This window comes from Eumetopias jubatus, unplaced genomic scaffold (assembly GCF_037043125.1).
Source record: "Eumetopias jubatus isolate StellerSeaLion01/CBP00866 unplaced genomic scaffold, mEumJub1_p1.0 scaffold_3, whole genome shotgun sequence".
NCBI lineage: Eukaryota > Metazoa > Chordata > Mammalia > Carnivora > Otariidae > Eumetopias > Eumetopias jubatus.
In genome coordinates this window covers 47,711,161-47,733,861 of record NW_028274809.1, presented here as the reverse complement: position 1 = coordinate 47,733,861, position 22,701 = coordinate 47,711,161, and the positions used below count along the sequence as shown (strand labels likewise).

The 22,701-nt window shown below is 36.6% G+C and overlaps 1 protein-coding gene across 1 annotated transcript; it reads left to right on the top strand.

Moving 5' to 3' along the window:
* The first annotated feature begins 1,880 nt into the window (after positions 1 to 1,880).
* On the top strand, positions 1,881 to 22,239 carry ZC3H15 (zinc finger CCCH-type containing 15). The gene is made up of 10 exons (XM_028125023.2): positions 1,881 to 2,114; positions 8,774 to 8,875; positions 13,538 to 13,649; positions 14,668 to 14,820; positions 15,245 to 15,336; positions 16,442 to 16,624; positions 17,975 to 18,121; positions 18,287 to 18,388; positions 19,131 to 19,254; positions 21,425 to 22,239. The coding sequence occupies exons 1-10, from the start codon at positions 2,040 to 2,042 to the stop codon at positions 21,613 to 21,615; spliced, it is 1,281 nt and encodes a 426-aa protein (XP_027980824.1). The 5' UTR covers positions 1,881 to 2,039; the 3' UTR covers positions 21,616 to 22,239.
* Positions 22,240 to 22,701: the final 462 nt, after the last annotated feature.

Below are 22,701 nucleotides of genomic sequence, written 5' to 3'. Positions count from 1 at the left end.
AAGAATCTAATTGATTATAAAACTGAGTAAAGGGGGAAGCAGGCTGGGTCCCTCTGTGCTCTAACAAGAACAACTACAAAAATAACAAAAAGATTAACAAGGAAGTAAATAAGTAAGTAAAAGACAGGGTAGTCCATCAACCTGGGACAGGAGTCCAGACAAAGTAAGTTTCATGAGTGTGTATACAGACAGTCCTTGACTTATGAAGGTTTGACTTATAATTTTTTGACTTTCCAATGATACAAAGGTAATATGCATTCGGTAGAAACCATACTTCAAATTTTTTCCCAGGCTATTGGTATGTGGTAAGATACTCTCTCCTGATGCTGGGCAGAAGCAGCAACCACGGCTCCTAGTCAGCCACATGATCACGAGGGTAAACAACCAACAGACCCATAACCATTCTTTATCCATACTGCCATTCTGCTTTTTGTTCTCAGTACAACATTCAACAAATTGCATAAGCTATTCAATACTTCATTATAAAAGTCTTTACATTAGATGATTTTGCCCAACTGTAAGCTAATGTGAGTGTTCTGAGCATGTTTAAGGTACGCTAGGCTAAGCTATGATGTTCAGTAGATTAAATATATTAATTGCATTTTGACTTAATGATATTTTCAACTTATCAGGACATAACCCTATCATAAGTTCAGGAAGATCTGTATATACAAATACATACACACCAGCACACACACCCGTACTTGGGATTCCTTGGCATTATCTCTTACATAGAAAGCTACTACTCAAATAATCAATTGCACTAATTAAAGGGACTCTTAGTTCTCTCCTTATGCAAATTAGTGAAAAATATTTAAAACTTTTATCTATAAAGATAACTCTAGGCCCTATAATACTTCCTAGCAGAAACAGCTTAAATAACAATCATGGAACAAAAATAACAGCCAAAATTACATTTTTTTAAAAAAATAGTATTTTGGTTTGTAGAAATATTAACAGGTGCCAACCATTCATTCACATTCTTTTATAAGCAGGACCATTATTGTAATATTAGTGATAGGAATTTAGACTTTTGTAATATTAGTGATAGGAATGTAGATAGGAATGAGACTGCCAAAGTTGAAATCCCTGGCTCAGCCTTTAACGTAACCTTGGGCATATTTCTTTTTCTGTGCTTCATCTATAAAATGCAAATAGTTAACAATTCCTACCTCGAAGTCCTTGTGATAACTAAATGAAATGTGTGTAATGTGCCAAGTAGTTTTCAGACTTTCAAGAACTTTATGAAAGTTGTTGAGTTGTACTCTCCACCCCCAAACTAGGTTTGGTTGATTTCACATTATAAATGGGTTTTTAGGAATCATCCAGACACTTTTCCTCATATCTGAAAATAACTTTAAGTATTGTACATCATAAGAGTTCAAATTCCCTCTTCTCTGGGCAGCCACCCCTGGCGTCCTTCAAATGAAACTTTTTCCATGTCTTAATAAAGCTTCGCAGGAACCCAAAGCATGCTGTTTTCGCCAGCCCTGTTCCATCCGTGCAAGAGAAGAACGTAAGGGAGTACCGTGACCCTCCAAGCAGCCCTGAGTTGCGGCGGCTGCTCCTGATCATTGAGGATGGGGATGGAAAGGGCAAACATTAACCGAGCACGCAGGACAAAAGAATCGCCCATTCTCAGCAAAAAAGAACGTGAAGGGTGATCCAAAGCGCAACGGGCGCCAATCAACTTGCCCCATTGATCCTGAGGCCTAACACAACCTAGAAAGGACCTGGTGGGTGAGCGACATCACAAGTGATGCCAAATCATTTTCCCACGTCCCTACCCTGCCCCCTCCTGGTCGGCCGCCGCAGAAGCGCACGCGCAGCTCCGCTTCCGGGCGCCGCTCCTCGCTACCCACAATGCTCTGCGGCACCGACCTGTCGCAAAGGCCGCGTTTCGGCGGCGAGTGAGTGCCTCGTTTTCCGTGCGGTGCGGCGGCGACGGAGGCCCGTGTCCTCTTCCTTCTGCCGCAGGGCCAGATTCCCTGACGGTGTCCAGCTGCGCTTAAGTCTGGCCGGTGCCACCTGTCTCCGCAATGCCCCCCAAGAAACAGGCTCAGGCCGGGGGCAGCAAAAAGGCGGAGCAGAAAAAGAAGGAGAAGATTATTGAAGTGAGTACCCACACCCTCCCCCACTCATGCTGCGAGCTCTCAGGGAAGCAGCCTCCTGGTTCCCAGCTCCACGGCTCCCGCTCGCGTCTTCCGGGGCGACGTGTCCCCCTCTGTCTCTGTGGCCTACTGCCCTTTCCTCAGCCCCATGATGACGCTCCCTGCCTCTCATCGCTATAGTGACGCTGCTGGCGCCCCCGCGCCCAGCCTTTGCTTTTCCGCCCACACGCCCGCCTTCACCCACCCAGGTGCGAAAGGGCACCCCGTTCTCCTTCCCGCTTCAGGGTTTTGACCTTCGCTAGTCCTTAAAATTGAAGACGTTTCTATGCTGGTGTTTTTAAAAAGTACGCTGAATGGGCTCAGACCAGACTCTTTCTGGGGGGTCGGCTCGTGACGAGCCTTTGTGTTCCATTTTTACCCATCACTTAGGAGGAGGAGTTCTTTCGAGTCAACAGATTACCACTTCGTGGCCTTTTCGATCCATTACAAGTTCCATAGAGAGTGGAGGTTTCTTTAAGGTCGCAGCTCACCGTTTTGTACGTAGCTCTCGATAAATATACATTGTGAATTAACATCGACTCTGCTTTAAAAGAGATTGTTTCAGTGTCACTAGCTGTGTTAAGTGCCGTACCCGAATTTGGTATATATTCATTTAGTGCATTGAGCCTATAGCTCTTTATGGCCGAGGAACACTGTTGACGTTCTTGAATGTTTTATATTAGCCTTCCAATGACTGCACCAGTGAGTTTTCTAAGAGAGTGAACCATCATCAGTGACTTTTAAACAGTTCTTCGTTTTCTTTGGAGGTAATTGGAAAAAGCCATGACCGTTTTCCTGCTTCTGGTATACCTGAATAATGGACAGCCTTTGTGGAATTGGCGCATTTTATTAGAGCTCGACCAAAATGCATGTTGGGTGTTTTGAAATGTTTATTTATAAATGATTACTGGTTTTGTTTTGAAAGATTTTATTTATTTGTCAGCGAGGACACAAGCAGGGGGAGTGGCAGACAGAGGGAGAAGCAGGCTCCCCGCTGAGCAAGGAGATGAGGGGCCCAATCCCAGGACCCTGGGATCATGACCTGAGACGCAGGCAGACGGCTTAACTGACTGAGCCACCCAGGCATACCTAAATGATTACTGTTTTTAATATTTGGTATTTACAGCCTTGAAAAACAGCAGTGAAAGCCCTCAGGGCTTCATAGTATAAACCCAATCGGAACTTGTCTTTGTCGATTTTTACATAATTTTTAAAGTCTGCTGGTTTAACACACTTATAAAGAATTCTAGTAATGTTTGCCAAGTTCAAACTCTGAAGCAGAACCTGTATTCTTTTTTTCCTTTTCTTAATTTTGTTTTCTTTCTTTCCTTCCTTCCTTCCATTCTCCCTCCCTTCCTCCTTCCTAGGAACCCAACTTGAGGCTCGACCTCATGACCCTGAAATCAAGGCCTGAGCTGAGGTCAAGAGTCCTGTGCTTAACTGACCGAGGCAGTCAGGTCCCCCCTCCCAAGAACCTGTATTCTTATTGCCAATTTGTAGTATTTAGAACTGTGATGAAGCAGCATAGCCAGAACTTTAAAAGCAAATGACTGTCTTCCTCACGCGTGTGTCTACTGTCACCTTTTTGAACAATCTGGACTACTGGCACTTAAGTAGATCTCTGGGAATGGTGATCTCATAGCATTCAGTGCTATGTAAACCAGAGATTTACATTTTAGGGATCACATTTTACTTGTCATTTTCCTTTACTAAGATTGAATTAACATGATACAAAGTGAAATTTTCTTATAGTCATGAAATTAAATGTTATCTGACAAAATATACCTCCTGTATTATTGAACTTTAACTGTATGCAGTTATTTTATTTTTAATTGGTAGGAGTATGACTTTTGTTTTAAGGAATTGTACATGAAAGTCATTGATAGTGTTTATCAACTAAAAGTATAGGTATATAATGGTTTCATTCATCTTGTACACAGTTATTCTTAAGGTAAAGAGAAAGCAATCTTAGATTCATTAATGAAGACTTAGCCTAAGAAAAATGCAAAATAAGACAGCTGCATTCTTTAACTGACTAAAAATACCTTAGAGTGGTGATATTAGCCTGCCCGCCCCTCCCATTTATCATATATGATGGGCATCTTTTTTTTTTTTATGGTAGTAAGGATTTGTAGACTCAAGTGTCTTGCATGGATATTTGCTCACAGAGGTACAGCAATACTATGAATTTAATGTTAAGTTTTATCATTTGTTGTGAAATGAGATATATAGAGAAAATTCTGTTTCTCAGCCTGGTTAGGAAACCTCTTTGTTAAATATTGTAGGCGGCTTTTTTTTTTTTTTTACTTCCCCAAAACCCTAGCATATCTTGATGGCTAGTGCATGGGATTAAGATGAAAATTGAGAAGCTGGGAGCAAAGACTGATGTACTTCTTATCAGCAAAATGGAGCTAATTCCTATGTTACAGAGCTGTGGGTTAAATGAGACGATATACGTAAAATACTTGACATATATATAGTTAATAAATGGCAGCTGCTATTATTTATTATAAAAAAAAAAGAACTAGTTAGTGGAAATAACCAGACTGATCTGTGCTGTCTGTATAGGGTTTACTTTCTGTCACTTGAAATAATTTCCTTCTGATGCCTACATTTTTTCTTTCCCTCTTTAAACCTTCCAAAATTTATTAATTGGTTTGGATTAATAGGTATTTTCTTTCTGAAATGAGTGTATCAAAAGATGTTATGGTTCTGTTAGACATTCATGCAATTGTCCCAAATGGCATATACCATTTGCTTTCTTATAGCTAACATTTAATAAACTGAAGTCAACTTTGAGAAAGAGATTTGATTGTGGAAAGAGAAACAATCCTTGGGTTGTAGGGCGTGCAAATAAAGGATGTCCAGCTAAGGACTTGTAGCAGCAAGGAAATGGTAATAAGACACCTATAGAGATGGAATCCAGATGTGTAAAGGATGGAAAAAGAGAGACGATAGGTTGCCAATGAAAAACTTTAGGGTCAATTGTTGATTACTTGAAGTTAGATTAACCAGCTGTAGAACATCCATTGCATGAGTGGAGAACAAAAATACATTAGATAGTGCATGTGGCAGACGGGGAAGGCAGACATGACTAACGAAATAAAACAGTGCTAGATTCTGCTTACCCTAGTTTCCCAAAAGGTAGTCTCTGATTGTCCTGGAGTGCTATTCGGTATTAACCTGCTCTCCCAGTCCCCCCTCCCCTTTTTTCCTCAGACATCTTATTTAAGGAGTGGAGGCTGGCTGTAAAAAGAAGCATGATTACTTAATGGGATGGGAAGGGAAAGAAGGGGTCAGTTTTAAGTGAAGGATGGAGTTCACTGAATGTTAAGGCTCTTGGAGCTTCAGGGAGCCATCCTTTAAAAAAAAAAATACGTGTTTTCTAAACTTCTTTGTATTCAGTTTCCCAAATCTGAAACACACACACACACACACTGTTCCTTCCTTATAACCTAACCTTTGGGACCTTATTGATCCAATGAGGACTACTATTTCCCAGTTTTATTTTAAGCACGATTTGGGTTTGATTGTAACCTCCAGTCTTCCCGTCTCATACTCCCCACCCCCAAATCCAGGTTAATCTTCACGTAAGTGTTTGTCCTAAATTCAAGAAAAAGGGAGAAAGCCCTTTTGAAGTATTCCAGATTATAAACCATCCTGTTTTCAACAGGTGGTGTTGGTATCCCAGATCAACAGTGTGGTATTCAGAAAGCTTTTTGTGTACCAACCTGCACAGTAACCTAACTCGGTTTCTCTGGAAAATAGTTTTTCATGGTGGAAAGAACAAAGACTTTGCTTGGAGTCAAACATCCCTTGGTTCAAATATCATCTGTGTCACTTAATAGTTAACACTTAGTGAGCCAGACATAATTATCAGTGTGTTGGAGAAAGGAGAGAAGACAAGCCATGTACAAGTGATAAATTTATGCAGCTTCTTTAATTCTCTCACTGAGATAAGTATCATCACCCTTTTTATAATTGAGGAAACAGGCACAGAGGTTAAATAACTTGCCCAAGGTTACTAAACTGGCCATTGGCAGAACCACGATTCAAACCCAGGAAATGTTGCTGCAGACCCCTTATTGTTAACCAGCGTGCTCCGCTACATCTTTGTAGTAACTCTCTTAATTTTCACAACGATCCTGAAAGGTTAGAGTGAGACCCACTTTACAAATAAGAAAACTGTGGCAAAGAAGGTAATTTGCTCAGTTTTGTTTGAGCTTAAAACTTTGGTGGTCTGACTCCAGAGCTTATATTCTTAAATCATTACACTATACAGTCTGACTTCAGAAAAATTGTTGAACAGTTCTCAGCTTCAATGTAACATTTAGAGAGTGAGATAATGTATCATAAGATTGTTAAGGGGATTCAATAAAATATATGTTGAGTTTAGGTTTCACGAATGCTGAATAGATGTGTCCCCTGTCTCTGTGGAAAAAATAATAATTTCTGAGCTCTAACCTAATTAGAGACTTTAAAAACACAACTCATTCATTATCTCTTTTAGGCTGGTTAATTATGTGCTAAAGCAGTGTAATTAAACCTGAAAAACTGTTTTTATTCTGGGATCTGGAGTTTATATACCTCTATCAGAAGCTGTTGTCATGAGTACTTTTTTTCTAGCTAGCCAAGTCCCCTTAGAGCACTTTTTTCTTTCCTAAATCTTCATGTCAGTATCTACCTTGCTATTTGGCCTTGTTTATTCATATTTGTTTATTCTCTGTGGTTAACCTATGGGGCATGGTTTGAACCCTAGTTATGCTCTTCTCTGGCAAGGCTTATGTAGATGCTGTTGCACTTTGATCTTGATATTTTTATCTAGGATTTTTCATCTCCCCCGCCTCCCATGAGAATGCACGTTTTGTAAAAGGAAAGTGGCATTTCACACCCAGTTGCTGCATGGGCTCATTTCTCTTCATATATCACATTATACTTGACCATCCTTTATTCTTACTGAATTGAATGTTAAACTCTTACCTATAAAAACGAGGGACACCAGCCATAAAAAACTCAAGTTCAACATGTATATACATCCTACATTTTTTACATGTGTAGGTTATAGAAAATTCATGTAGAATTTTAAAATATGATGGGATATTAAAACATGAGGATAGAAATTTAAGTAGGAGAAAGTGAAATTTTGGTATATGAATGGACATAGATGTGATTAATGAATAAAAAGATACTTCCCAGTGAGAACCTTCTAGAACTAAAACTCTTCAACTTTGCAAGTGTTAAGAAAATTGAAAGATCCATTTTATTGATTTTGAGATTCTATAAAGTTATGTCATGTTGGATGTTTTCAAATACTAATATCAATACTGTTTTTCATTTCCAATGGGTATTCTGTAGTTACAAAACTTTCTTCCTATTACCTTGTCCCTTTCCCTCAGAAATAATACCAAAATTAAGCTTTAAAATAGTCAATTTATTTCAGACTAAATTCTTTTCAGAGGTCTCAGGTTCCTTTCAAAAGTATAGACCTTTTTGCCTCTTTTTCCTTTCTCAGATCCACCCATAAACAAGAGTGAGAAAGATGCAAACTCCCATTTTAAAATTAAACATCTAGGGGGCAGCTAGTTGGCTCAGTTGGTAGAGCATGCAACTTTTTTTCTTTTTTTTTTTTGTCAGAGAGAGGGAGAGCGAGCGCACAAGCAGGGGGAACAGCAGGCAGAGGGAGAAGCAGGCTCCCCACTGAGCAAGGCCTGATGTGGGACTTGATCCCAGTGCCCTGGTATCATGACCTGAGCCGAAGGCAGGTGCTTAACCAGCTGAGCCACCCAGGTGCCCTAAGCATGCAACTCTTGATCACGAGGTCATGAGTTCAATCCCCATATTGGGCATGGAGCTTACTAAAAAAAATAAAATTTTAAAAAGGATAAAATTAAACATTTATTTGAACCTCAATCTACAAAGATTGATAGTGTATGGATAGGTTGGTAACTGGCTCAGTAGAACAACAGAGCCCAACTGACTGAGCCACCCAGGCACCCTTAAATAAATTGTTAAAAATTTTTTTGTTTTGAGAAGATAATTCTTAAAAAAAAACAGTGCAAATAAATAAATCATAAAAAATAAATACAGTTAAAAAACGACAACAGTGCAGTATTGTATCCTATGCAGTATTCCCTAAAATGTGTTCTATAGTACATAATCCCTTAGGGTACTCTAAGAAGAATGCATTCTGAAGTAAAAAAAGATTTAGAATTGCTACAATACTGCATCCCTTCTAGTAAAGGCTCTGAGATATCTTATACTTAAGAATTAAAAACAATGTTAGCCAAGCATTTACCTAAACTTCCTTGACTGTAGGTCATCTTGTCCTGTATTACAACTTTGCACATCCTGTAGAATTTATATTCTGAAACACACTTTGGAAAAAGCATCATAGAGTAACAGGTTTAATAACAATCGTTGTAAGTATGTATTGAATTGTAAAGGATGCTGGGTCATTTGTTGCTTGACTTGATGTTTTAGTATTTGCATGTTTATATAGCATAAGAAAGAATAGTTTTCTTACCAGCAAGTAAATGAAAGAGTGATTTTTAGATATGACTGAAAAAAATAGATAAGAAATTAATATAAATTGCTAAGATATTTCTATACTCTTTTTCATTCAGGACAAAACTTTTGGCCTAAAGAATAAGAAAGGAGCAAAGCAACAGAAGTTTATTAAGGCTGTCACTCATCAGGTTAAGTTTGGTCAACAAAATCCACGTCAGGTAAATAACTTAAAATTTCTGCATTTTCTTCATATGGTTGTAATAAGGCATCTGTTACAGATAGAAGTATTTGGTATGGTAATTGTATTTCAAAATGGAATCCTGCTCTAAAACTTTCCTGCATCTTGCCTTTGTTATTCAGCAGTATGTCTTAGATATTCCTCCAAGCCATTTTGATATAGCTCTAGTTTATTCTAATGGCTTCATACTATCTACAATGTGGATGTAGTATATCCATCCATTTCAGTATAAGTGATCACTTTGTTTCTAGCTTTCTGACATTAGAACAATATTACAAGAATGTCCTTGTACATGGGTTCTTAACAGGCATTTTTGCTTTTATCTCTGTGGCATAAGTTGTGACACATTTCTAGATCAAGGGAAATGGATTTCTTTTTTATTTGTTTTTTATAGAGAGAGTGTGTGAGAGCGCCAGTTGGGTGGGGAGGGAAGAATCCCAATTAGCTCGGAGCTAACCAGGGCTCGATTTCCTGACTCTGAGATCATTACCTAAGTGGAAATCAAGAGTCTGATGCTTAACCAACTGATCCACCCAGGTGCCCCAGATTTCTAATTGTAATAAATTAGATTAGTTTCTGTAGAGATTGTAATCCTTCACATTTTCATTTGCAGTGCATGAGTTATAGGTACTAAAGTTTTTTTTAATGTTTTCCAATCTGGTAAGTATAAATTGAGATCTCATTTTTTACTTTGTTTCCCTCACTACTAGTGAGTTTGAATATCTTTTGTTTTTTTTTGTTGTTGTTGTTGTTTAGTTTTGTTTTGAGTATCTTTTCATATGGTTGTGGGCTGTCTGGGTTTATACTTCTCTGACTTGTGTATTCACATCCTTTGCTTTTCTGGTTGTCTTTTTCTTGTCAGTTTATGAGAGACACCTTTGCATTACAGATAATTTGTGATGTTTCTGTTTTATTTGCTGTACAATTTTTATTTCTTGTCATATTTGTCTAGCTTTTTAAAAATATAGTTAAAAAGTCTGCACCACCACTAGATTATGTGTGTTTTTCCTAGATTTCTATTTTTTTACAGTCTATAATTTGTCATAAATTTATATGTCACTAAGTTAATTTTCTTTCACATGAATAGCCACTTATACCAGCATCATTTATCCCATCGAATTGAAATACCACTGTTGACATATAGTAGTCTCAAATATGGTAGGATCTACTCCTGGATTCTCTTTTCTGTTCTATTTATTGTCTGTCCCTAAACCAGTATCCCATTGATTTTGACCATAGTGGCCTAGTAACATATTCTGTTAGCTATTAAGGGAAGTCCTTTCCCTCAAATGTTACTTCTTTTATATTTTTCTTGGCTCTTCTTAGGTATTTATCCTTCCATATGAATTTTGAAATTATTTTACCCATCGGCAATGCGTTCAAAAAAGTTAGCTCCTTTTCTTCATGTTCTTTAGATCTTTCACTTTCTTAAGATTTTACATACATGCATCTTTATTTTAAAAAGTACTTTTTTTGCCACTCTGTCCTTTTCCTTATCTTTTGGAAATATTTTTTTCATCTGAGAATATCAGAATATATATTTGTGACCCCAATCTGAAACTTCTCTCACACATACTGTCTACAGATTACTGCCTCCAACATTTTTCTTTCCTTACACCCAGCTTGATTCTGGAGCCAAAACCTATTGATCTTCCATGCTGCTAATTTAGTAGTCTGGTTTAATAAAAATATATGCTCAGATCTTGGAGTCATCTTATTTGTTACATGAACTTAAATTATTTAGTGATGCTTATCTATACAGTGGAAGGGCAGTTACCCTTGTAAGGCACCTGTGGTGGTTAGATGAGAAGATAATGTGAATCTTCTTGTGAATATAGGTGTGTGAAAAGAATTTACTTTTCTTCCCTTACTCCTTTTTTTCAATTCTGTTCTCATCTCCCTATTTTTTCTTCTAGTGGGAAGTATATTGACTGGTAATTTTATATTTCATAGACCCAAGAAAGCCATAAAATTGGTGGTGGTGGTGGTGGTGGTGGTGGTTAGGATTGATGGTACATTCAGTATTAGAATTTTTGATAATTTCTTGGGTACTTGGGCTTTTATCTGCAAAATGAGCAGCAGTCCTGCTGTTAGAGCCAGGCAATAGGTACCCCACTCTAGGCCCTGTGTTGTAGAGGATGACCGTACTCTATGTCTCCTCCAGACATCGCTCTCCCAGAGGCAAGGAGTCAGTGAGGTTAAGGGAATTTATACCATCCCTCTCCATAATACTTCAGGGCCTGCAAAGGTCATGTTACCTATATTTATCTTAGGGTATACTGTACTGTCAATATGCCTGAAGTAGTCAAAGGAAGGTTGTGTGTTCACTTCAGCAGCATATATACAAAAAAGAAGGGTGTGTGCTAAGAGTATGGACAGATCTGAATCTATACCATATCCTTCCCCACACCTTCCCCCTTCATGCACACACATGGTGGGATGAAACTCAGGGTGGGAAGAGGAGCCAGGAGTTGACTCTTGTTTTACTGCTGTGCTCCAGTGTGGAACTCCATGGATCCTGAGCATTTTAAATTTGAACCCGTCCTTCCAGGTTACAAGGTATATTTGTCAAGTAGGGGTACGAACCATATTTTACTTAGTTAGCATTAGTTTGATTTCTCACAAGTATTTACAAAAATGGTTTATGGGCTTCCATTGTATCCTTGCTCTGGGCCCATAAATGTTTGAGATTAGCCTAATGAGCAAAGGATATTTTTTTGTTTTTAACGATTTTATTTATTCATTTGAGACACAGAGATAGAGCATGAGCAGGGAGAGAGGCAGAGGGAGAAGCAGGAGCCCGATGTGGGGCTCGATCCCGGGACCCTGGGATCATGACCTGAGCCGAAGGCAGACACTCAACCATCTGAGCCACCCAGGTGCCCCAAGGATATTTTTATTATAGATAAAATGACTTAAATTTTTCTTTTTAAAAAATGTTTTCACATTTTTCCATTTAAACACATCTACCATATGATGAAAGTCAGGATTTGGGATGTCTTTAACCTTATAGCATTTGGCCATTCCCTTCCTAAAATTTCCCCTTCCTTAAGTACTTTTTTTGTGCTGGATTTCTACCTGTATCTTTGATGTTTCTTGGACCCTTTTATGGGCTTTTTAAGGTTGTGTTGGCTCATTTAATATTGGTATTCTTCAAGGAACTGTCTTCTGTTCTTTCACTTTTTTTTTATCATTTCTTTATGCTGTGCTTGAGTAATCTCATACACACTCAAAGTTTTAATTATTATCTGTAAGCTATTTTTAAAATCTTTATTTTAAAGCAGACTGTCTCTCCACGTATCAAGATCCCTGTCCACTTGCCTTCTAAATAGCTCTATTCTGATGCTCTGTAAGCATCTCGTACTCAGTATGTCTAAAACTGAGCTCATCTCCACCTTCTACCCTGAAACCTGTTACTCTTGTATACCCTGTCTTATTTAACAGCACTAACCATACATGGTATAATGCTGGACCCCACCCTCTCTTTTATACTCTACGTCTAGTCATTCACTTAGTACTATCAGTTCTACCTCCTTAAGAGCTGTTTCTCACCCCTTTTCTTCATCCTTGCTACTAATGTCTATTTTAAGCTCTTGTGTTTTCTTGCCTACAGCAATTGCATTAGCCTCTTAATTTTCCTTGCTGTTCTTGGGCTCCTTCTAGTCCACTTTTCACATAGTTGCCATTGTGATCTTTATAAAATACAATCTGATTGTGTCATTGACATACTTTAAGCCATGGAGTTTTACCTGTCACCTACTGATACAGTCCAAACTTTTCATTGATGTTTTTCATACCTTGTTCCTTCTGGTACCTGTATCTTTGCATTGGCTGGCTCTTTTTCTTACCCATCAGAAAAATTCATCCGTAAAGTATTAGCTCAGTCTAATTTTCATAGGCATTCCTTGTTTCCAGAGAACCATGTATTATATTATAGTTGTTGACATGTCTGTCTTCCCACTAGATTCTGAGCTTCTTTAAATAAGCATCTTTATCTTTTCATCTTTGTATTCCCTGTCATCTAACGTAGGACCTGACATATAAAATGTTTGGATGAATCCTCTAATCATATTAGGTATGTAAATCGTGTGCCTGGAACTATGTCATATGTCATATTTGTTTTGTTTAATCGCCCACATTGACCTAGCTCAGTGTTTTTCCACAAGGGTAATAGGTATTTTGGGTGGTACAGTTCTTTATTGTGTGGGACTGCGCATTTCCGGATGTTTGCATTTCTGATCTTCAAAAGGCACCCTCATGTTTCTGGGGAGTGGGTGGTTGTCATAAGAAGAAAATCCCAGGTGAGAACCATTTACTAAAAGTGCTGGGCATGTAGCAAATGCTTAATAAATGCTTATTGCTATAAGCTTTTGAATATGCTTTTTACTTGGCATGGTACCATTTATGAATTTTTTTAAGTCAGCTGATAATAAGATTTCGCAGTTTCATTTAATAGTTTAACCACACCATTTAATATATATTGAAAGGCCATTGTAACACTGATACTAAGAGATATGGACTATATACACATAAATGTGCAAACGTTTTTGTTATGTTAGTGATGTTATATGTACTATTGTATAATGAGAACAATGTTATTATATGAAACCAAATTTACATATTATACCTGGGAATATTATAGGTAGCACAAAGTGAAGCTGAAAAGAAATTGAAGAAAGATGATAAGAAGAAAGAATTGCAAGAACTAAATGAGCTGTTCAAACCTGTAGTTGCTGCTCAAAAAATAAGTAAAGGTAAACTTTAAATGTCAGAAGTATTATTTTTATCAAATGTAATTCATGTTTAAAAACCTCTTAATTTGTTTTATGAATACACACACAAAAAAGCACAAACAAACCCATAAATACAGAGAATAAACTGATGGTTTGCCAGAGGGGAGGGGGCTGGGGGCCTGGGATGGGCAAATGGATGAAAGGGAGTGGGAGATACAGGCTTCCAGTTACGGAACGAATAAGTCGTGAGGATAAAAGGTACAGCATAGGGAAAATAGTCAACGGTATTGTAATAGCAATGCATGGTGACAGACGGCAGCTACACTTGCGGTGAGCACAGAATAACACATAGACATGTAGAATCACTATGTTGTACACCTGAAACTAATGTAACGTGTGTCAACTACACTTCAATTTAAAAAATGCTCAATTTGTTTTGATGTATATTTTCTTCATATTATAAGCCAATGTGTCTGCTATGGAAATGATAATCCCTTTCTCAAAATTAAACTATATCAATGACTTTCTTATGGTTCCTCTGTGTATGTGCTCAGCTATGTGATTGTACAACTATAACTCCAGCCACTAGCCCCCCGCTTAAGTAGAAATTAAGGATTTAAACAGTCTACTAGTTGGTTTATAATATCTCTTCTTTGGTTTGGCCAAGACAAACCTATGATTCTATAAATTATAAGTTCCAAACTCTTGGCAGTATATCTCCAAGTATATTTATATTTCTCTTTTGCCTCTACCTCATTGACTCAAACTAGACAAGTTACTATGGAATAACCTATGAGTTTGTCCCTGGAAATAAGAGTAAGAATAGAAGGAATAATGGTAAGAATAAAAGAAATAAAAGTAGATATAAAATGCTGTAGAAGGAACTTTAAAGAAATGTCTTAATCACCTGTAAGTGGTATTTTCCTCTCACATCGGTGAATGGAAAATAAGTTCACAAGTGGTAATTATATCTCAGATAGAAGCTATACTTTGTGATCTGGCAGATTGTAATACAAATACCATGTGCCATTTGACATAGGTGCAGATCCCAAATCCGTGGTGTGTGCATTCTTCAAGCAAGGACAGTGTACCAAAGGAGATAAGTGTAAGTTCTCTCATGACTTGACTCTGGAGAGAAAGTGTGAAAAGCGAAGTGTTTACATTGATGCAAGAGATGAAGAACTTGAAAAAGGTATTTTTTTAAGACATTTTCTTAAAAATATCTTTTGGTTGTTACTAAGGTATTTAATACTTGAAGAATATTTTGGTTTAGGAAGAAGGCTGTGTTTGTTAAAAAAAAAATTCTTTTTCATAAAATCTGAATTGACACCATTATGTCCTTTGATTAAGTAAATGATATATAAAAGCCAGTTAACTTATTTTGGATTTGTCTCACCCTTTCTTCCAGTACTAACTTCTCATTTGCCTAAATTGCATGGGATTTTGGTGAATAATTTCCTAACACTATTTATTCCTGTCTTTGGTGTCATTTAAAGAAAATGTGTTAGGTCATAAGTCTTATGATACAGCTTTCCTATCTAAGGAAATACGCAATATGTTTTGGGAACAGTAGATAAAATTACAGTATTTAGTTTTTGTATCTCTTTTTTTTTTAGATACTATGGATAATTGGGATGAGAAAAAACTGGAAGAAGTAGTGAACAAGAAGCACGGTGAGGCGGAAAAGAAAAAACCAAAAACTCAAATAGTATGTCCTTTTCTTGAATTGAGTTGCTGTGATATTTATCATTAGGGAGAATTATGTGGCAAGGTATTTGCTGCTATTTTTTACTGGATTATTAAATTATTGGAGCTTTTCATAAAGTGCATCAAGCTTTGTTTTGGAATTTGCAAGTATAAGTTATACAAAATTAGATTCCTATTCAAGCCTTTGATTTTACTTTCTCTTAAATATGGATGAACACAATCACATATTCAGACAAGAATTCTTTATTTTTTTTGTGCAAAGTGAATGGAGGGAGAATTGATAAACACCTACTCTGTTTTAATGATAGGGAGATTTTAAATCAAGAAGGTGAAAATATTGTCACATTATGAATTGCAAAATGAGTTTTGGATAGGCAGTGGCTCCAGTATTCCAGGAAATGTACTTTTAAAATTTGTACCTTATTTCTCAGACCCAGCATTCATGTCCACATATTTACCTGTAGTGCAGTTAGAGTGAAAAACCTTGGTGTGCTAGAAAATTTTTAAACACTAGTTTTACTTATATCTGTTGTATTTTTTTCAGGAAAAGAATACTGTTTATTAATTTGTACTTCTTATTTTTAAAGTTTATTACCTGAGGCTTCAATACAATTTTATTTTGCACCAAGTCACTATCCTTTGTGTTCCTTTTGTACCTTGCTTTCTTTCTCCCTTCTTAGATGTGAGAAATTGCCTATAATTTCAGGTAATTCAAATTGTATTTGTATTATTATTGAATGTGATGAGTTTTTAAGGAAAGATCAAAACAAAATCATTGGTTTTAGTTTTTTTATAACCATATTCATATTTTTTTACTTATTTAAAAATCAAGGTTGGATTGCATTTACAAAGGCTGAAAAGCTAAAACTAAGGCATGTCCTTTTGTGTAATTCAGAATTTGGAACAATGTTGAAAATAGAAATTTTATATAGATCTTCATGTATTTTAAGATTAATTTATATGTACATTTCTGCACAAAGGGTGCTCTGAAAAGTGAATAGCCTAAGGATGTGAATAAGAATGTACTTGTTCCATACACTTAAGCATTTACCTTGAAAATGGACTACACTGAGCCACTACTTGTGAATAATATTGTCTCTATACAGGTGTGCAAGCATTTCCTTGAAGCTATTGAAAACAACAAATACGGCTGGTTTTGGGTATGCCCTGGAGGTGGTGATATTTGCATGTATCGTCATGCACTTCCTCCTGGATTTGTATTGAAAAAAGATAAAAAAAAAGAAGAGAAAGAAGATGAAATTTCATTAGAAGATCTAATTGAAAGAGAGGTAACTAGAATTTTTTCCTACTATAAAACTAAAGCAGTATTTATTGTGAAATTATAATATTTACCACTTGGGGGCAATAGCATGTTATTATGAAAGGGGGAAAAAATGTGACCTGTTCCCAAAGTTGCCTTACTTTTTCTTTAGTTATTCTTGTACGTCTAGAGTGTAAACCTAACCATAATCACTAGCCCATCATGACAGTAATTTTAGGATTATGAAACAATTTTTTATGCCACTGGTTTATCAAATTATTTCCATAAGATTGATATACTAATATATTCATTAAAATCATATTGGCAGATTGATTGAACTTGAAGTTTAGGTGTTTTTTCTGATGTCTTATTTTTCAGCCATTTTACTAATCAGTAATATGTATTGAAGGAGATAACTCCTACAGTTTTCCATTTGTATGTTTTATCATCATCCCAGGGCTCAAAACCCTCACTCTGTTGATAGAGGGGAATATGTCTCATTGAAGAGAATCTTCTGCTCCTCATTTCTGGTTCAGCACAAAAGACGTTTACTCCATGAGATAGTAGATGGGGCTCCGGGGAGTGACAAGAAAATGTTGAAATTATTGGAAATACTAGGTTTAGGGTTGTATATTTCAAATTACATCCATTTTGCCTTCTTTGGATTGTCTAAGTATGTTGTGTAAATGTCTGAGGTTGGGATTATATACATTTGTTCACTTTTAAATGGCTGTATTGTTTAGTGTCTCATAGGAGGCACTATGCTGTAATAGAAAATAGAGACTTTGGAGTCAGGTATATTTGGGATTGTTTGTATCCTGCTTCTACCACATATTAGCTGTTAACCTTGATAAATTTCCCATCTCTTTCTGTTTGCTTATTTGTGGAGATCAGTGTGTCAGCATATGTGTAGACAGCATTTAATACTGAATACCTGGCAGATGTTCAGCAAGTATTATTTCTCCATACATTTATTACTTGATTATAGGCTCTGAGGAGCAGATGGTGTTTTTGCCTAGTTTTTTTCCTCATTTCCTGAGGAACACAAATGAAACTTGGATATTGTCATCGTGCTTTTTGTATTTTTTGTTTTCAGCAATTGACTTCTGTTAAAACTATTTTTCTTTATGACAGGTTTTAGTCACCTTCAGTTTTGAAAAGAAATCCAGCTCAGAATAATATATTTTACTGTGTTTAGAAATGTTTGTATCTCTGAACACTCATTTTGCTCATTGCTATATAAAATGAAAATAAATCTGTTTATTCGAAGTTTGATGTTTTAACAGTTATAGGCAAGGACTTAATTGCATTAAGAGAAGACTATTAAATGTTGTTATAGGTGATTTTGGGGAAAAAAACAACTCTTTTGTCTTTGCAGCGTTCTGCCCTAGGTCCAAATGTTACCAAAATCACTCTAGAATCTTTTCTTGCATGGAAGAAAAGAAAAAGACAAGAAAAGATTGATAAACTTGAGCAAGATATGGAAAGAAGGAAAGCAGACTTCAAGGCAGGGAAAGCATTAGTGGTACGTCCCAAACTCACCTGAAGAGATTCTTTATTCTTTCTTTCATTTTATAATTTCTGTGTCCTGCAAGAATTTATTGTAATTTAATCATGTTTATGTCTGAAATCAGTGACCAAGAAATGTTTTAATTTTACCCTGAGTTGATATATTTGTGTATCTGAATAGATTAGTGGTCGTGAGGTGTTTGAATTTCGTCCTGAACTGGTTGATGATGATGATGAGGAAGCAGATGATACCCGTTACACCCAGGGAACAGGTGGTGATGAGGTAAGAAGAAGCTTTGGCACCTCATTCCCTCACATTGATGGAGAGAAACGATAGAGAATAACAATAGAGTAGCATGATTAAGGGTACCAACTCTGGGGCCTTGGTTCAAATCCTGACTATAACCTGGGAAATCACCTACACTGTAGGTCTCTACCCTCATTTGTAATAAAGATATAATGATAATCCCTACATGCAGGCTACTTATGAGAATTAAGTGAGTTAATAAAATTATAGTTTTTTATAAAGAAAATAGAACAGTGATTGGGGTAGAGTTATATGCTGATATGTATTAGCTAAAAAGTATGTGTTTTATTCTCCCTCTAAAAGGAAAATGATTTTTTAAAATATTTTATACTGAAAAAATGGGATAGAGACTAAAAAAGTACAGAGTAGGGGAAAAAAGTACAGAGTAGGGAGCAGGAGACAACAGCAGAATCACTTAGTTACAGGCAAACATAGCTGATTATTCATTTTTTCTATAGTATAAAATTCCAGCCTCTGTCTTTGACTTGAAAATAAAAATGTCATATTCTTTATGTCAGAGGAAGAAACTTGAAATACGGCATTGCTTCTCCCGCCCCCCAAGAAGTTTAGGAAAAGGAGTGAATTTTGGCAGTTGTCAGTTACTCTTTTCACTTGGCATTAGTAATAATTTTGTTTCACTAAGATAAATGTCAGAGGTAAAGGTAAGTTAGGAAAACTGTTCTCACAGGTAACAACTTTCTTTTCTATATTTTTAAAGGTTGATGATTCAGTGAGTGTAAATGACATAGATTTAAGCCTGTATATCCCAAGAGATGTAGATGAGACAGGTATTACTGTAGCCAGTCTTGAAAGATTCAGCACATATACTTCAGAAAAGGATGGTAAGTATGCTAACTTTTGTGTGATTCTAAGAACTAGAAAGCTGTCTAAAGAGGGAGGGGGGACAGTTAGACCAGACTGGCAAACTTTGATGTCTGCAGGTACCAGATCGGTAACATAAATATGTGTGGCTTGGCTGTATATAGAAGTAGTGAGTCGTGGAAGCTGTAGAATGGGTGGCTAGGTGGATATGGAAGCCATTAACTGAAAGTGGAAGGGGACAAAAATGAATTTGGAGATGTACTTAATCAGTTTGGAACCTCATGATTTTGAGATATTTTAATTATCAAAAGTGGCATTGTCTAGGATACTGTGTAGACATTCACAGGAGGAAAACTTTTGAAAGTCATTTTCATTGGTAGCTCAGAGTGAATGAACTCACCCAGGCACAATACTTACCACGAGAACATTGTAGAATACACTGCAAAACATCAGTTAGGGTAGTCAAAAGAGAAAGTTTGGGGAAGACACTGAGAGGGACAAACAGAAGAGTTTCAGAAAAATTAAGTAGGATGAGAGCTGCAAATAATTCTTTAGTTGCAATAAGAAAGGAGTTGTAGGAATTAGGGTACCAGTTTTCATCAGGACTGCAATGATAAGAAGAATGAGGAGAGGCGCCTGGGTGACTCAGTTGGTTAAGCGACTGCCTTCGGCTCAGGTCATGATCCTGGAGTCCCAGGATCGAGTCCCGCATCGGGCTCCCTGCTGAGCAGGGAGTCTGCTTCTCCCTCTGACCCTCTTCCCTCTCATGCTCTCTATCTCTCATTCTCTCTCTCTCAAAAAAATAAATAAAATCTTTAAAAAAAAAAAAAAGAATGAGGAGAAAAATAAGTCACTCTTACAAACTTTGAGGGGGAGACATGGCCATGGGAAGGGCTTGTACGCCAGGGGAAAAAGATCTGGGAGAAGAAGAAAAATGGAAGATTAAAGGATATTAGTTATAGAAACAAGATCTGGGGGTGCCTGGGTGGCTCGGTTGGGCAGCTGCCTTGGGCTTGGTCCTGATCCTCGAGTCCCGCATCGCATCGGGCTTCCTGCTCGGTAGGGAGTCTGCTTCTCCCTCAGACCCTCCTCCCTCTCATGCTCTCTGTCTCTCATTCTCTCTCTCTCTCTCAAATAAATAAAATCTTTAAAAAAAAAAGGAAACAAGATCTGGAAATACAAATAATGAGTTTAATTAAGAGTGAGAATGGGGGAAAGCCTGGGTAGTAAGGCTTGTTGATAAAATTTATGTCTAATGGTGCCTTGACTGAAGAGTTTAAAGAGAAGTGAACGTTTGGCCTGGTTAGTATGAGAGAAAAAGGTAGAATACTAATCAAGGCAAAGTTTGAGAGAGCAAAAACTAATCTTATTTTTACAATAAAGGAATGCAAGTTATAACACGAAAAACTGGCTTGCCCTCTTGAGATCTGAGTACTGTCAGACCATTGTCTTAATGCCAATCTGAAGACTGGATTTGCTCCTTTTAGAAGTAGGAATTTGGTGACAGTAGGCAAAATTGCAAGTACTTCAGAGTCTATAATCCCCCAAGAGTTTTGTCATCAAAGGTATTTAAAATAGCTAAAATCTAAATTAGGCTATTAAAAATTGTCTTTGTGTAAATATTAGTGTCTTTGAACATGAAAAGACTGTTTTTGTTTTCACAATCTTTTCTAGCTTGTAAAGAAAAGTAGCTGCATAGCCCTAGGTTCTTTTTTCACAATTTGATGATAAAAATGAAATGTTTTTGAATTCATACCTATTTGCAGCATTACTAGTGTGATTTAACTACTGTTCCCCAAATCAAAAGCTAAGTAGCTGCTGATAAACACTTTTTGATTCCATAATCATTTATTCAAAATACTATGTGGAAGCTGACTGCTTAAAAACCTAATTGCTAGGTCATGTAGGAAACACAGAATTGTATAAGATAAATCTTACTTTCAAATGTATAAACCGTTAAGCAGTCAGATCTGTAGTGCATACTTGCACTACATGTAGACATACTTGCACCTAGGTATAGGTAGAGCTTAAACTTTCTTAAGCTTGAAAAAGATCAATTCTTGTTGGAGTAACCTTAGGGAAGGAAGGCTTTCATGGAAAAAGGAAGAATGTAGTATCTGTGACTGTTAGTTGCTAATGGAATAGTGTTTTCTGTTTCTCGGCCTTACTGATTTCAATGTTTATTTTTAGAAAACAAATTAAGTGAAGCTTCTGGAGGTAGGGCTGAAAATGGTGAAAGAAGTGATTTGGAAGAGGACAACGAAGGGGAGGGACAGGAAAATGGAGCCATCGATGCTGTTCCTGTTGATGAAAATCTTTTTACTGGGGAAGATTTGGATGAACTAGAAGAAGAATTAAACACACTTGATTTAGAAGAATGACACCAAACAAGTCTGAAAAAATTAAGCCAGCTCAGCATGAGTTGAAATTGACTACAGTAATTTTTTTCCACCTAGAATTCTTCAACAGGATGTTTATTTCCCATGCTGATTCTGGAGGGCTTCCTCTCCTCCAAAAAAGGAATATTCTCCCTACGTCTTGTCTTCTGACTTTGGCTACATCTCATAGTAAGTTCAGAGTAGTTCATGATAAATTGAAAATATAATGGTCATTGCAGAAAATGATTGTTGTAACTGTCCATTCAAGTAGGAAGTGTAACTGCTTTTCCAGCTTTTGATTTTCATTGGGCATGTATTATAAGAACAACATAAATTTAAATTTAAAATACCCTTCATTTAATGCAGTTTTAATGAGTGATTTCATTTCCTTTGTATTTATATTTTTCAAAGACTGCCTAAAATATGAGCACTGTATTTCATAAAGGAAACTGCGTATGCAGATTCAGTATTGTATATCTTTGGACAATTAGATGGACATTTAAAAGGAATCTTCTTTAACCTGACAGAATCAGCTGCAATGCCCTGTGTTAAACTGTTTTAAATGTTTCCCTCTTCTTTTTTGCCAATAAAGTTGTAAATAAAGACCATCATACATTAAAATCCAAATATGGTCCTTTTTTCTTTAAGGTTTTATATGAATATTTTCTTAGAATTTATAGTTTGAGCATTTTAACTAAATGTTATCTCTTATAGTTACCACAGAAGGCACAGACATTTAAAGGATTCTCTTAACTGGTTACGGAACTATGTAGAATACTGACAGTACTACTATGAATTTAGTAAACTATGAATTTGGCTTTAAAAAGAGGCTATAGATAATGCTGTAGGAAAGAGTAATTCCCTAATTGATAGATATCAGCCTAATTAAAAATCACTTACAGAACTAAATACTACTTAACCATCATTTGTGGAGATCCATGGTGTTAACAATAGTACATGCTACAGTTTGATTACTATGAAAGAGTGTAAACAAATCCACCAGAAAACTGAGCTGAGGGTCTTTGTCATTGAGTTCCCCGAAAAATTAGGGTGATGCATTTTAAATGGACATAATTTATAAATGACAAA

Coding starts and splice junctions, on each gene's coding strand:
- ZC3H15 (XM_028125023.2), top strand. CDS start 2,040: ATGCCCCCCAAGAAACAGGCTCAGGCCGGGGGCAGCAAAAAGGCGGAG. Junction 15,337..16,441: donor AAAAACCAAAAACTCAAATA/GTATGTCCTTTT, acceptor GTCTCTATACAG/GTGTGCAAGCATTTCCTTGA. Junction 16,625..17,974: donor AAGATCTAATTGAAAGAGAG/GTAACTAGAATT, acceptor TTGTCTTTGCAG/CGTTCTGCCCTAGGTCCAAA.